Source organism: Parasteatoda tepidariorum, chromosome 7 (genome assembly GCF_982258835.1).
Source record: "Parasteatoda tepidariorum strain Cologne lab strain chromosome 7, Ptep-v5.0, whole genome shotgun sequence".
NCBI lineage: Eukaryota > Metazoa > Arthropoda > Arachnida > Araneae > Theridiidae > Parasteatoda > Parasteatoda tepidariorum.
Genome location: NC_141761.1, coordinates 22399986 through 22417392, shown reverse-complemented (window position 1 = coordinate 22417392; position 17407 = coordinate 22399986). Strand labels below are relative to the sequence as shown.

Below are 17407 nucleotides of genomic sequence, written 5' to 3'. Positions count from 1 at the left end.
GTTGTTTCATCATCTTTGAGGGAAAGAAATAGGAATAGGTTGAGGTTAATTTTCGATAATTTGTTAGACTTGAGCAGTAATGTAAGGATAAACCTTTGGCATCATTATGTTATTGCAACAAGAAAGCACATTTTCTGCAAAAATATTTGGATGATAATATGCATCTATAATAATATGCATTAAGGATATAATATGCATTGGATGATAATACAACATAATCTGTTTTATTGGCACAGACTGAAGAAAATAATTTGCAAAGTGATATTGCTTGATCCAGCAACGGACGTGGTGATCTGTATTTTACTATAGTTTGTCTCACAATCTCTCCTCTGGTCTTAATATAATTCTAATTGGATGTGTGACATATCTAACGGAAATAACTGTTAATCCAATGAAAAATACAAGATTTGATCAAAAAGTACCCTTTGACCTTTTTTATCTGGATTGAGGGGAATTGATATTTTTGTTTTCATTAGAAAAATATTATTCGCTAATGCTTTCGCCAAAACCAAATTTTTTTTTGCTAAATTTACAATTTTATAGCATTTGACAAGGCGGTAAATGCTTAGCACAGGCCTTGTATATAGATATAAACTAATAAAATATTGTAATAGCAATAAATACCTTAAACTTTTTAGAACTATATTTGTGTTTTTCATTTATTTACCCTTCAAGAGTTGGGGTTACAATTTTACCCTTGGGCAAAAGTACCGAAATTTTCTTGTCATGTATTTTTGTTTTCATTAGAAAAATATTATTCGCTAATGCTTTCGCCAAAACCAAATTTTTTTTTGCTAAATTTACAATTTTATAGCATTTGACAAGGCGGTAAATGCTTAGCACAGGCCTTGTATATAGATATAAACTAATAAAATATTGTAATAGCAATAAATACCTTAAACTTTTTAGAACTATATTTGTGTTTTTCATTTATTTACCCTTCAAGAGTTGGGGTTACAATTTTACCCTTGGGCAAAAGTACCGAAATTTTCTTGTCATGTACTATTCTTTGCGCTCTCGTGCCACAAATCCTGGGTTCAATCCTCGGGCCGGCCCGATTGGCTCAGCCTTTCATCCATTCAGTGAGTCGATAAATGAGTACCAAACATGTTTGGGAACTAAACACTGGGGGTTCCGCGATCGACTGACCACTTATCTGGAACATTTGCTCCTGCACCCCAGAGCCCAAGGTCAAGAAAACTGAGATGGGCACAGTAGACCTTGGCACTCTAGGGGCTGTTGTGCCACTGAGTTTAGTTAAGTACTACTTTTCATTTAAATAACATGGAGAAAACATTTTATTTCATGCAGAGTAGTCTGCAGCATAAAATTTAAAAAATTCAAGGAATACTTAAGAGGGTGAAGCCTTGCCCAATTTTTCAAATGGTTTATTATATTAATTTTATTATATAATTTCTATATCATATTATTCTTGTCATTGTCAAAATCAACCCCTATAGTGGTCAAAGTAAAATTGTACTTAACGTTATGGCAGTTTGCAATACTATTAAGTGCACCTTTAAGTCAATAGTTTGTGCAATAATGCTTAAATAAGTTAAAGTCTGTCGCTTGTACATATCTTAGTGTCATTTTCTTTTTACAGCATTATCATATCTTTTTAAATACTAAATTTTCTTAATTTACTTAGATCTATGTTTTTTTATGTGACTGTTTGTGGAAAAGAAAAATCAAAATTGAATTTTTAAGCATTCCTTCATACATTTCTTTATATATATTGAGGTATTCTTTGATTAACCTGAACTAACAGTAGAATATTTAATTTGAACTTAATGTAATAAATGGGTTAAGACATGGATAAATAGCAGGACAGTGCTATATTATTTATTTCAAATGTAATTTTACATTAAAGTCAGAAAGACATTTTTAGTTTGCATTGCATAGTTTTAATTAAGTTAAAAAGTACATTCAAACTCATTCCTAGGAACTAAAAATTGGAATTTTTTTCTGATAACTAGTTTTCCCCTCTGTTCAATTATGTTAAAAACTGAATTAAATCTTTTAGACATTTCAGATTTAGCATTGCAATTTTTTTTCAGGCCATTTATTTACAAGACATTAGGAATATTTTTTATTGTTATTTACATTTATATTTCTCATTAAAATTTTTTTAAGAACTGCCAAATTACATTGTAATGATACTATTATCTAATAGTACCACAATTGTTGTAATCTTACTAAATCACTCTAATGATGTACTAGTACAATCTACAGTATTTGATGTTCTAATTCTAAAAGCATAGTTAAGAAATGTTGCTTTTTAACATGAAAGTATGAATTCAGTTGTGAAAAAGATAATAAAGTATACAAATAATGTATGCAGGGTTATAAGAAAACATCTCAAAAAAGGAAAGGGCATCTAAATCAGATTGCATAGGGTCCTTACATTAAGAAAGAAAAAAAGACTGAAATAATATTGGAGAACATTACAATTTCAGTTTTATATATTGGAGATTATATATCCGTCTTATATACTAGGTTCATTGGATTTATATATTGACAATTTAAAAATTTTTATAAAGGAATAATTTTTGTATACTTTTTAATATTTACTACTAAGATACTGCATGTGGGAAGGTAGGGACAAAAAGTTCACATCACCAAAAGTTTAGATTCAAGTTCCATAATTCTTTTTGTTATTACTTCTTGACAATCATCTGATATTAACTTAAAATAAGAGTCACTATCTTTTACTAATTAAAAAATGTCAGTTCAATTTGGATTTTACTATTACTAGGGTTAAAATTAAGTAATTCATATCCATCAGTAAATTTTAAATTGATTGTATAAGCTTAAACGACTAAAACCAAACTTGGTTAAAATTATTGTACTATCAATTTTTTGTTGTTTTTAGAATTAAAATACTCCCAACTATTCTGCTAATAAATTTTAGCTTTCTAATTTACCTAGTTTAAAGTTACAGTTTTTCTTACTTGATATTTTTGAAATTACTTTTATAATTAGTTTTTTGCTTCTTTTCTTCATAAGCATATGAAAATCTTTATGGCGTTAGATTAAAAAAAGGCTTGTCCAAAAAAAAATTATTTTTTTTTAAATTCAAAATTTTATAAAATAAAAAGATCCTTCTATATTTTATTGAAAAATAACTAAGACTAAAGTTAATATATATTTGAACCTTCTGTGTTATTGTTTTTACTTATTTTATTTAATCATTGGGATTAGAGAATATTAAAAAATTTTGTTGCATTTTAAAAAGTATATTTATAAACTTGGTTTCATATATTTTTGAAAAGTATTTCTTAATTTATTGATTGTAAATGAAAATTTTCGGCTATATGTATCCAATAAAATATTATTGATTTGAAAAGTTAAAATTACGAGAGGAGAATATTTGAAAGTTTGTATAATAATATGCATTGATTGTTGTTGTGTGCGATTATTTATATATGCCTGGTAATGATTTCCCAATATTCTTTCTGATATCACATGCAAATAATAACACTAAGATGCTATCTGTTGTGTCTCACAGTTATTGAAAATATGAGCGATTTACAATATAATGAACAAATTTAAGTGCCTAAAAGATATTGACGAATAAGTATTCATAATTAAATCTTCACCTGTTCAATGTTAAAGATTTTGTGTTTTAATTGTGTCAAATAAGTTTGTTAAAGTATGAATTATGATATTTAGTTTTGTTCCTTAAACTCTTGTATGAATGGATCTCTTTTGTGCTTCATTTCAAACAACTTATCTGCTATTGTATTTTTAAAGTTAATAATTAATTTTCTCTTTTGACTTTTTAATTACCTTTAAAGTATGATGATGTGTTAAAGTTTTTTTGCTGTTTTGGAAATATTATTAAATATCCTTTAGAAATTCCTATGTTATAAAAAAAATCACGCTGCAATGTTGCAAAATAATGCCCCATTTGTTTCTAGGCCACTCTTTTTGTTTAAAAAGAAAATATTTAACTGTATCAGCTTCCCTGATTTTTGTTGTTAATTTTACGTTTGTTTACAATATGTATTAAAAGTAATACTGCTTAAAACTTTAAAAAAAATAAAATTATAAATTTTTAGTTTATTGTTTAAATTGAAGAATTTAAGTTGAGCATGTTTGATATTTTAAAAACACTTGTTAACATTTAAAAACTCTGAATTTTCAAATTTCAAAAACATTATATGATTTGCTGTAATTTTTATGCATTAATTTACTATGTGAAATTCAGAGACTCCAGGAGCAAGAAACGGCTGCTGGGCGAGACTAGTATAAAAGACGAAATGGTTTTTTGAAGGAGTTCTTAGGATTTATATGACTAAAATAATTCTTCCCTCGTGGGTTTGTTCAATTGAAAGAAAAAATAGTATGGTTTTTACGTCTTGAAAAATAAAAACGAATCGTCATAGATTTAAAAACAAACGTCTGGTCAAATTACTCTCATAACTGCCCTTTACTAAAATCCAGCCCCCCCCCAGCAGCCTCTATTCTCAGAACTCCCTGACCAAATCTCTAAGTAAGATAATTTTCAATGAAAAAAAATATTTCTGTTGTTTTATATTTATAAGGGCTGGCTTTTTCAAAATAGCTAAAATTTCACAGGTTCACGCAAAGGAAAAATCAAAACTACTATTTAAACTAATAATTATGTGCATTTCAGTGCAAAGTGTATTATTTGCAAATTACTAAATAAATGCACAAAATTATGAAACGAAAAAATAATTATAAATAAAATAACCCTTTTTATACTAATTCATCTTTATATTTAAATAGCATGAAGTGATGTGCTTTAGTTTGCATGCAAGTTAAATAAAGAATGGTAGATGTTAATAGTGTTTTTCTTCAAGCAGTCAGTAATCATTGAAATTAGAGTGAAAGTAAGCTACTTTGAGATTATCATGTTTTTATCAATATTCGTGTCTTAAACTCTATAGTTTTAATTTTTTCATAAATCTTAATTTAATTGTTTTATCTGTTAAACCTTGACATTTTTCTACCGGACATATTTAGAATTATTGTTGTTCTAAATTTGACAGTTGCTACTTTTGATTTATTTAAATATGTTTCACAACAGTGCCGTTTTCTATTTAAATGAAAAAGTGCTTTCTGTTTTTATTGACTTAACCTTTAAAGAATGTTATTGAAAAAAAAAAAGCTGCATTTAAGTGAAAATAAATATTTATATAACTGTATATAAAAGTGAACTATAGCTATGTTGATTGAAAAATCACATGAATATTGTAAATAAATTTATTTATACAAATTGTATTTTGATTTTGAATGATCATATTCATATCGTTTGATATTATTTTTGAAGCAAATCAAAAATGTGCCTTTATTCAGCAGAAGTTAATATAGATGAATTTTGTGCAGTTATATATGAAGAGCTTGGAGCGATAAAGGGATAGCCACATTTTGACATTTTCTGACAAACTCTTCCTTAGTATTGTTTCCAATTAGATACTTAACACACTTGGTAAATTTCTATTAGATATCGGAACGATACAGAAAAACATCTTATTCCTCACAAGAAAGTTGGGATGTCTTACACCAAAGATGCTATCCTGAACTATTTTAAAACATACCTTATCACTTGATTGCCTCAACTCTTTATATGGGTTCTTACTAAGAAGTCTTAGGACATTTTAAACATCAATCCAAAAGTATTAAATCTGTGTACTTGCCACTTTAAAATTGAGAATATTGAATAGAAAAGGGTAAATGTAGAACTCTTAATTATTTGTCAAACGCTAGTTCAATTAAGCAAATGACAGTAAGCTACAGATAGCTTTAAATGTGGATGATCGTCTTGGTGTATTATATTACTATTATTTAAGGCGAAGATTTAAATATTTATGGTTAAGTATTTTCAATCTCTTTTTATTCCGGCTGCATCGCACCTGAAGCAATTACTTTTTACCTTGCAGTGCATCATTAAAATGAAGTATTATTTAGAAAAAGAATTATCCAATATGGCGTAAATTACTAAGGGGCATTTTTTATTTGCATGTTTAACTCATCAAATCAATATGTAAACCTTTCCTTCATCCTAATTTTTCAGAATTAAATAAACTGTGTTTATTTCTTTATTTTAAAAAAAAAATTATTTTTATAGTTGCAGTTTTAAAGAAAGTAATTTAATAGCGCTTGAATATTATTTCAATTTGTTGTTATATTTGTGAGAAAGAAACTATTAATTTATGGATAAATATTCCAAAAAGTTTACTTGAAGTTTTTGTTTTATGAATGAAACTTTAGGCTGTAATTATATAAATGAGTTGCGTTAGAAAATGGAAATTTAAACTAACATGCTTTAGTTCTTAAGCAATTCAAAATCTGCTTTGGCTTTGCAATTTTACTGAAGTTGATTTAAGAATTCCTAGTTATAATGTATTAAAAATTTATTTTAATAACTTTATTGCATAAAAGATTGACTAACTTATCTCTACTCTGACAAATTCAATCCCGTCAAAATGAATGTTTAGAATAAATGCTGTTCCATTATCACTTACTACTTCCTTCCCTTTGGTTTTTACCTCACTGGATTCTTTAAAATCACCACTTACTTGCATAAATCTAAAGATTGAAGAATACTCATAACTGTTTAGTTTCAGAGTATTTCTTAGATCAAGTTATGACAGCGAGGTATTGCAGAACCCCAATGAATGCAGCCCCAAGTGTAAAACAAGCAAATTTAGCCGGGCTAGATGAGTTGTTTTGCGGAAGACCCCGTAATAAGTCAAAGAAAGTTAAATACAATAAGCCACCACACGAAGTTGCAGCAATGATTGCCTTCGTTAAGTGCGAGATTTTTCCCAATGTATTGTTGAAAATCATCGTCATTGATATTCCTAATGGACACATGATCGATAACAACCCTATGTAGCATATGACTGGTAAAGAAGTATCTCCATCTTGGGAAATAACACTCCCTACTGCGAATGATAATATGATTAGCATTGTACATTGGATCAGATGATTCCAAGTGAAACAATCTACCGTATGTCCGAGTGCTAAACCCTGAAAAAAGTTATGAATGCCTAACACTATTGCAAGCAAGAAGAAAGTTGTATAGGGCCTGTAATCTTTAGGCAGTTGGGAAATCACATTTCCTTCCTCACCAATTATTATCGGTGGAGCCAAAATGGGTATAGGTTGATTAGCATTTAGTTCTGTAATGGTTGCCATTGCTCCGTAGTTAGGTACCACTTGGGAAATAATTGACGACTGAATTAGTCTACGTCCCGCATCAGCTGCATCGTTGTTTCTGTAAAAGATTATGAATCATAAAAAATTTAAAATGGGGGTTCATAAATAAATCAGTTAGTACTTGAATTTATGAAATAAGATTTGTTATTAAAAACAGTGATGTGCACAGTGGACTGATCGTAAGACACGGTTTCCATAAGATAATGAAATCGAGCCCCACTGGCAGTGGTCAGTGAGCGTGTGGGTGACCGCTTTGACTAGCATGCGAAGGAACCAAGCGTGCACGGTTCCTTATCAAACTGTTTTAAGTACTAAACTTCGTTGGACTACCAAAGCGGACGAGCCATCCCTTCTACAGAAGATCAAAATTGTGATGACATATTTTCGGATTATCTGAAGGGAAGTTTTTCTGATCTTCGCCAAAAGCCTGTTGGGCAGTTCTAGTGCAATGTAAGTACTACTACTACTAGGACACAAATATCAATTAAGTTATGATGCATCAAATGATTTTAAATGCTTTCGCTAATTGCTTAAATTCAATTATGATAATGGGTGAGAGGCATGTTTTAATTTTAAATGTTCCAGATTTTCAACCATAGATATTTAATCCATAATATGTCTGTGGATATTTTATGTCAAGCCTTTGGTCACGGTAAGTTGACTAGATATTAATTGAACATGCATTTAACGATCTCTGAAGATATTTAATTTGAGTTCGGTCATGGTATACTAATATTAGACAGAAATCGAATTTCCAGAAGAATAAGTTAAAGTAAGGTACGTAATAGAGATTAGTTCTTTTTGAATCATCAGGTTTTTTTATCCTTAATATTTTTTTTAACTTTTCATATAAGCTATACTCAACAACCCACGAGATTGCTTGTCATTCATCATTCTTTCTTTCTTTTTATTTTTTTTAAAGTCGAGTGTTTCAACTCCATAGTAGCTTTTTTTGCGAACTGCAGAGCGGCCAGCATAATATTTCTTACTTACAAGTTGTTTATTTCGAATTAGTTGTCATAAATCAATTTTCTTTTTATTTAATGATAATTTCTCAATTTTCTACGAACTATTTTTCTGCAACAAAATGCTTACTTTTTAAGTAGAATGAAAGAATAGGAAAGCGTTATCAAGCAGACAAAAACGTTATTTTGTCAAACGAGGCCTCATCAGGTATAGTCCAGAAAGGATCCGTATATGAATCCCACTGACATAATTTTAATAAAACTAGGAGTATCCTGTATCAGACACACCTGCTTTGATTTAAATTTTACTTTTTATACCCATCGGCAAAATGGGTGTTGGTTTGGATTTCATGGCCTCCTCACTTTTCAACTACAATAATCAAGAGTAATAGTAAACAGTGCGCATGCGTTGATATGGCAACCGCTGCTGTTTGATAATTTTTTTTAGAATTCTTTTTTTCACTTTTAATTTTGTTATGCATTCAGTTGGTGAGTTTATTTACATTTCATTTTAATCATAGGTGTGTGCATGTGGAATGGGCATATTTATAACTTTTGAGCTATTTATAAGATTTTATTTTATGGAAAAATTAGGTGCAGATTGGACAGGTTAGATGGATATTTTTCAATTCTTCGAATTTTTTTTCGAGATGCATTGCTCAGACATATTTTTTTAAATTTAAATCTCTATAAATAAACTGGCATTTCAGTATGTTAGTTTTACATGCCAAAACAAGAAAAAAAATTAAAACCTCTTCAAAGGCATTTTTTTTTTTAGAATTTTTTTTTCTCTTTAAATTCATCAGATATTTTCTGTATTTAACTGTAAGGTTGTACTATTATCTGTTATTACATTAATCTATCTCTAGAGAGACGTGTTTCTGTCATTCAAAAGACACACTGTAAAACAATTTTAAGTCTGATGATGTTCTTCAAAAAATTAAGACTTTTTTTTAATTTTCTATTTCCTATGAGCTGCTCAATCAGCCTTCCCGATGAGCAGACACCGTTCTCCAGAAGTTGTATCCACTCTTTCAGGACCACCACAATGGGTGAGATACCGTTGGCCATGTTAATGTGGACTTCTAGTTTCTGCCCCACTAGATGGCAGCACCGAGACTCTATTAGGATGCTAAAATGCACTAGGAATTTAATTTTGCAGGAAATGCCAAGAGCCAATAAGGCACTCCAGAGATCTTTTACATGCCACATAATCATACGACATGGCCGCTGAGGATTTTCTGCATTCCGAAAATCCGGTTTCTGGGCCGGGGATCGAACCCGCTGACTTGGGCTCAGAAGGGCGACGACAAACCAATTGCGCCACCCAGCCACAGAAATTAATACTAATACAAATAAAAATTTCCACGATTTTTAAGTTTATTTTTTAATCATTATTACATAAATTTCAAAAATTAAGTTAATTCAGTAAAACTTCATGAAAAAAAAATATTTTTTGGATCAAAGTTATAGGGGTAAACTTATAATATAAAAAGTTTAAACTTTGATCATTTTAATGCCTTTAATTCACAATACTGTTAAGATGCAAAAATAGAAAACTTGAAGAAAAATAGTTGATTGGAGGGGAGTCACGCTAACCCCCTACCCAAGTAGCACAGGGATATTGTAACAGCTTTAGTCTACATCGACCGACATTGTCAATATTGGCGAAAATCGACATTGTGTGTACGATATTGTACGATTCCCGTCGATTGCACATTAAAAGTCTGTTTGTAAAACTTTTCATTTTAAACTTTATTGTGTTCTTAAATCAAAATTAATCATTTAAAAGACAAAAAATGACGTCAAATTGTTATAATTCCAAAATATAAATTTAGAGATATCCGAAATGCCGAGAGATATCGATCGACGTTCCCCAACGTTTTTACAATATCGAACAATATTGTTTCGCGATATTGGATATACGTTATAAAAGGGGTTCATTTTTATATAGTACAATGTTTCGCTACGATATTGTTCAATGTTCAAAACTAAGTTTTTACGATATCGTGTTCGTGAATTGTGCTAATTGGGTAGGCCTAATAAAGTACATAATAAAATCAATTGTGCTTTTTAAAACTTTCCCGATTGCATTATGGGAATATTGATAAAAATCGTTTAGATCAATTGAGTAAAAGGCAGTATTACCTATTGGGAGACAAGCAGGTATGATAGGGAGACTCCTTCTCTAATTCAGTGGTTTGTTTCTCTAATCCAAAAAGTGTCTGTTCTGCTGGATTAGCTGCTTTGAATGTTCTGCTACATTCAGTATGGCGTTTCGCACAACTGCAGAAGGGAATTTTTCGAGATCTTTCTATAGCTCTCTTTTGACATTTGTATGAAGCGAATTGAAAAAGCTCTTCAATTATAAATAGTGCTATGAAACCACATAAAATGATAAAGTCGGATATGGGAAAACCTTCATGGTGATGACCTTCATCTTCAGAATTAGCATTGGTGTCTAATTTTTGCTCTAAAAAAAGGAACAAAATATATTCATGAGGATTTTAAAGATTTCTGAAATTACAATACAAAAGTAATTGTCAGTGAGCCACTGTCGCAAAGTGTCCGTGATTTTAATCTCTGTCCTTGTTTTCTTTGTATTTTTTATCTTATTTTATTGGTTTTATGTACTCGCCCCCCCCCCCTTATGCGCAGTAAATAAAACTTATTATTTACTTTATTTTCTATGTTTTCTATGTTAATCTCTCCTTTCTTTAGTGTTAGTTATATATATATATATATATATATATATATATATATATATATATATATATATATATATATATATATATATATATATATATATATATATATATAGCACAATGAAGACGAAAAGAATAAAAAGAAGATAAAGAAAAACGAATAGAGAGAACATGAAAAGTAATAAAGATTAATGAAAAGAGAAGAAAAATTTTGAAACAAAATATTTTTAAAAAATATTTTGAAAAAACAATAATGTTTATTTATATATATGTATAGTAATTATTTTTTTGAAAAATTTTGATTTTAATAATTTTTCTTCTTTTTTTCATTAATCTTTATTATTTTCCATATTTTCTCTATGTTTTTCTCTATAAAACTAAAATAGCTCATTTTGATATTTGTAATTATTAGAAAAATTAAGGATTGAATTAAAGGTAATTAGTTAAAGGTAGTTTGACAGTATTGCTAAGCAGCTTGTTTTAAAATATCTGAAATTTGGAGCATGAGTTTTTTATCAGATAAAATGAAAAACTGAAATTATATCTTTTCAATAATTCTATAGTTATCGCGGTAAACAGAGAGTATTTATCCTAATTTACACTAATGCTATATAAAACGCTTAACCGATATGAAAGTTTTAAATTTAGACCATGTTTTTTGTATGAGATAAATGAATAAACTAATAATAATAATTTAAAAAAACATTTAAATTTGATACTTTCAATTATTGGGGTAGCCAGTCTGATTGACAATAATGCTAAATAACACATTTTACCAAGTTAGAAATCTAAAAATTTGGCTATGTTTTACCTAATTGATAAAGGGAAACCTTAAAATGATTCATTTTATTTTTTTATTGTCGGGGTAATTATATTAACTGAAAATAATGATAAATAATACGTTGCTAAAAAGATAATAGTTCGCAATTTTTGCCAGTGTGTTCTTTATCACCGGTATAAGAAAAACTAAAACAGTTTCGTATTGATACTTATATTATTGGGGTAATTAGAAGTAATAATCATAATTGACATTAATGCTAAATAGATCCTTTCAATCAAAATAGGAGTTCCAAATTTTAAGTTTATAATTCTTGTCAAATTAAAAGGATAAATTAAAATTTGTTTCGATATTTGGTAGTTAGCCTAATCGAGAGTAGAAAGTGATATGCATCCCACGTTTCTTGTTTAAGATTGAAGTGTTATTTTCCTCTGAAAAACTTGGTTTGTGAAAACTTATTTTTTTCCCAATCTAATTCTCACTTACAGTGTCATATTCTTTCTGTTTAGACCTTTTTTTTTTTAATAAATAAACTTTTATTTACTGAAAAAGTTATTAAAAACTTTAATGTTTTCTAGAAAATGGTAATCTTCTAAGGTTATGTAGATTAAATATTAAAGTAACATAAATTTTGCGACCTCTTGATCAACAGGTTACTTACGATTGCTGCAATGATGATGATGGTCATGCTTTTCATATTCCCTGTTAGCTGTCGGTTGTAAAATAAGGAAACATGTTGACATAAAAATTCCTCCTCCAAAGTAGATCAATAACGCCAATGTCTTGTTTTTTCTGCATTCATCACGGTCATTTTTCATAAATGTTGTGAGGATATAAAATGGCGCAATACCGCCAAGAAAACTTCCCAACAGTACATATAGCTGAGACACCAATGACATGTAAAAGAATACCATTTCTCAAAAGTACCTATTAAAAGATAAAATAAATTACTTTAACGCTTTTAATTTGGCCCAAATTTAGATCACAATTCTTTTCTTTCGATATTATATGGCAGCCATAATATATCACATATTGGCAGCAGATCGAAATGTTTGGAGAAGATACACTGAAATCAGCTTATATAGAGAATTGAAGAGACTTAGGCTGATTCAACAAATAGGCATTTTATTAGTTGATGCTAAGTTATTTAAAACAGTGTTCGTTGGATGTTTGCATGGATTACATAGGTGGGATTTCTATAGAAGGGATGTTGGGGTTTGGAACAGATTTATCTAGCCATGAAAATATGAAAAAGCCACGAATTTTTGCTGTTCCTGATATTTAAACGGGGGTTCTGAAAAGGGAGTTGGTTGCAAGAGTATCCTTATCTTAATGAAACGTCATTTAAATTTGGAGATTTTGATTCGCTAAAAGGATGGCGCCACTCTGACGCTGGGGAATTTTTGGGACTATCTTAATGTGTACTTCATCTACGAATTACTGCCCATTAACTTCAGAAAATAATCTTTTATCTGGCATCCTGACTTTTTATGGCTCTTTGTGAGAGAACGATTTCTATATCTTGAAATTGATAAGAAACATCTGTTTAAGCTTATGATTCAATATAGAAAGACTCGAATGAGGCTCGTATTCTATATTACATATAAATATATAAATACGTTACTGTGAATGATCGAAATCAAGAGAATGTCGATTTTCACCGGTGAATGTCAACAATAATATAGTCGCTTTGATGAATGTTCGAAATATTTATTATATCCGTATTGATATTAATATATTTATCCGATATATATATATATATATATATATATATATATATATATATATATATATATATATATATATATATATATATATATATATTTATATGTATATATATATATATATATATATATATATATATATATACATATATATATATATATATATATATATATATAAATATATATATATATTAAAATATATACATATATTAATAGCATTTTAAGTTTTTTAATCGCGGATTTTTTCAAGAATGTTCAATTTTTATAAAATTCTATATTGATTACATATTGATTGCTACAGGGACGTTTCAACGTTTTAATGAAAATATCGATGCGAGATTTTATTTATTTAAATTGCGTGAATATGTATCTCATATTGTGATTTTCAAATATATATATATAATATATTTTAAATATATCATATGTATCTATTTGCATGTATGATTTGTTGTAAATAATGAGATATATTAAATTAATAAATGAAGTACTATATCTATAATTTTTCAATTGTTATAGTAAGTTCCTTATTATTAACAAAACGCTTCATTAAAAATGGAATTAAATCAATATATGCATAAAAATATATTAAGAAAAACTATAATACTCTACTTGAATGTTTAAAAAATAAAAAAAATCAATTTTTTTAACAGGATACTTTTTGTTTGAAATAAAAATGTTATTACGTTTTCAAGATTGAATATCATAAAAAAATAAATAAAATCTCTAACAGACCTTGAGATTAGATTTTTGATTTAATCCGACTTAATAAAAAAAAATATCGTTATCATGGTTAGAGATAAGTTTACTCCAAATAGAATGACATAATTTTTGTTGTTGAATATCTGTTATCTTGATGTCTGGCCTAGTATTGCTAATATATTATCAGTTTTAAACTAATATTGATCAAGTTTAGCAAGAAAATGAGTCGAATAAATGTGAGACAAATTAAGTGGATTATATTTAACTTTTATTACATTGTAACATAAATAAATTAAAGTATAATTCTGAAATGATTGGAGTATAAGGAATTCTAACGATAACTACTTGGTCAAATGCAGGTCCTTTTTTTTTTGCTAACCGGTGAGACAATAATGTTATGAAGTTCTACATTATTATTCTATTCTAGTATACATATCGGATATGCTATTTTGATATTTACTTATAACAAGCTGTTACAGTTCAGATGGCAAATAAATATAGTTTTCGGTGTTCCAGGAATTTTTTGTAGCTTTAAATATGCATTTTTGATAGTTTCTCTTAACTATTTATTTGAAAAAGCTTAAGCCGTGTTCATTTGAAAAGCTTTTGCCATTAAACTATGTTACAAATCAATTAAATCTTTACAAGAAGTTCTCTTTCTTCAGGTAAACACAGGTCTCACGAACACGAATTGTTCCAGATATTTCTTTTCTCTTTTTATAGTCGTATATTGTTTATAACAACGTTATATCAGTTTGAACAATATCGTTTACGTTTGGCTCATAACAGCTGATTCTGACTCTGGTTTAGTATAAATTTAAGTTTAACTCAATTCACGTCTATACAAAATACTGAAATTACTTCTTAAATAAATGGTGGATTACGAAGGCGCACGCTTAAAGCATCAATCTTGAGGTTAGATCGTATAATATTGCATAAAAAAATGTGTTCTAATTAGACAAATACAAATAGTAAAAAAGTAAATTAATAAACAAATAAATTAATAATAATTTAAAAAAATAAACACGTAAATAGCTGAACACATTTTGTCTTCCTTGTAAATATCAGAACAATTTAATTATTTTGACATAAAAATTCCGTTGTGTTGATACAAGATAAAATTTTAAATTAAGAAACGAAGAGTATACTGCCTGTTTGTTTAAAATATCATTCATTCAATGGATTGAATATGAAGAAAAAAAATCGTAAAATATTGTAAATTTAATACTTTTTTCGATAGAAAGACAAACATGAAGTTTTAATTATAAAACATTAAAATCACTGATTAAATGTTTATTTTTCTATTAAAAAGTAATAAAAACAATAGTGTAAGTGGTGAAATAAATATTTTGTTATTCAACATGCGTAAGCGTTTCTTAATTGAAATTTAATAATGCGGGTAATACTATATTGTTTATTCGTAGAGTATTTTATAATATTTGAGTAATTAATTAATCCATTAACTGAAGAAAATAAAATAAAAAATAATATGTTTTGCTTAGTATCTCTTCTAACAGTAAAAATTAAAGTAATTTTTATAGTAGGTCTTTAGTATTTAGCATGAGTTAAAAGGTTAAAATATTATTAATATTTACAAGTAATAATTTGATTTTTTTACGTATGTTAAAATAGAGACTGTTTTCTTAGTTGCTTATAAATATGCGTAGATTATTCAAAACATGAATTGTTTATTTTTTCTTAAATGTATCACTTAGCTGAGGTTTTATTTTGACTTTAATTGCAAACACATTTAATTCAATATATAGTTTAATCATCATCATCTCACATTATAAAAATTAGTTGGAAATAATGACATTAACAAGTCAGTTCACACAAAAATTACCCACAGTATAGCATCACTGCTTATTTGCAAGGATGTTATGTGATGCTAGTTAAATTTTAGCATCAGCAAATAAGCAGAGGTGTGTCGTAATTACTGCCTTTAATATATAATTTTAAAAGCAAAAGCAAAATGAAGTCACGAAATCCTTCTCATTGAGGTCAGACTCCTCAAAGGCAGTATATTTGTTTAGTCAAATTGGGAAGTTTACTATTGTGACCTTTTTCAAATTTCATCCTAAAAATAAGCTTCTTCCATTGATTTACTTTTGCTAAGCCTATTTGATAAATTCTATGATGATTTTTTAAGGATTTTAAAAATATATGTTAAAGAAGATTATTATGAAACACCCATCTGTCTTAACTTTGGAATTCGTTAACTTTCTGTATCCTACTTTGCAAAAAAACAAACAATATGGTATGAGTTTTCGTAGATAAGTATTTTTACCACAGATAAAAAAGACACCATAAAACCAAGATAATCGAATTTTAACCTTTCTTTTTTAACTTTCTGTATTCTACTGTACAACAAAACAGGCAATATGGTATGAGTTTTCGAAGCTTAAGCATTTTTACCACAGATAAAAAACATACCATAAAACCAAGATAATCGAACTTTAACCTTTCTTTTTTTTTTTAAAAAAAAAAAGAGGTAAAATAAAAAATGAGTAAAATTGAGTCTACTAGAGAATTAAAATTTGCATTAAATAACGAATTATTTTGAAATGAAACAGTTTTTAAATTATTCATGAAAAAAAAAATTTCTGAATGAAAAAAATCAGTTAAAAGCGTGAATAATTTAAAAGCGCCCTGTTTTGGGGAAAATATTGTGATGACATCAAGATATATTAAAAAAAATAACGTTAGATGTGGAAAATATGAAACATGCACTTAAAATAAGAGATAGATATTTTGAAGGGTCTGCTTTTATGGTTATATTTACTGTGAGGGGTGTGTTAATAACTCACAATTTCTCTACAAATATATTTGCAGAGAATTTTTAAGCCTTCTGCAAATATATTTTGAGGCTTTAGAATGAGTTCTTTAAGTAATTTATTTATTTCAGAAAACTATTGGTTTATCATTCCTGGTTTCATTTTAAACAGTGGTGTTCCCAACCCTTCCCGAATGATAAAAAAAAATTAATATGTTTTTTTATTTTAATTAAAACCAAACAATTCAATTTAACAAAATACGTTCAATTTCATTATATTTTAATACTCTGCTTACATGTATCAAGTTATGAAAATCTAATTAACATTACGAGTTACTGCAACATAAAAATAAAATTTTATTTAAATTTGCTTTACATTAAAGCTATTATTGTAATTGAGAAGTGAGTTATAAATCGAATTAAAAAGAAAATTGTAAAAGGGAATAAAAAGTTTTTACTTATTTATTGCTCCCCATGTCTTTCCTACCGTTTTCAATCCGCTTAGAATCGTCCTCGCCAAATATTTTGAGGTCTTCCTCTTTTTCTATTGCCCTGAGGGTTCCAATCAAAAACTT

The 17407-nt window shown here is 28.0% G+C and overlaps 1 protein-coding gene across 1 annotated transcript in view; it reads right to left on the bottom strand.

Moving 5' to 3' along the window:
* Positions 1–5213: 5213 nt before the first annotated feature.
* The window catches only part of LOC107454552 (zinc transporter ZIP3), an 80135-nt gene continuing 67941 nt past the window's right edge, over positions 5214–17407 (bottom strand). The window contains exons 3-5 of the mRNA XM_087167470.1: positions 12298–12563; positions 10302–10626; positions 5214–7246 (exon numbers count right to left, since the gene is read on the bottom strand). Of these exons, the coding sequence (XP_087023596.1) occupies positions 6607–7246; positions 10302–10626; positions 12298–12550 (1218 nt within the window). The 5' untranslated portion in view covers positions 12551–12563 and the 3' untranslated portion in view covers positions 5214–6606. The remainder of the gene's footprint in view (positions 7247–10301; positions 10627–12297; positions 12564–17407) is intronic.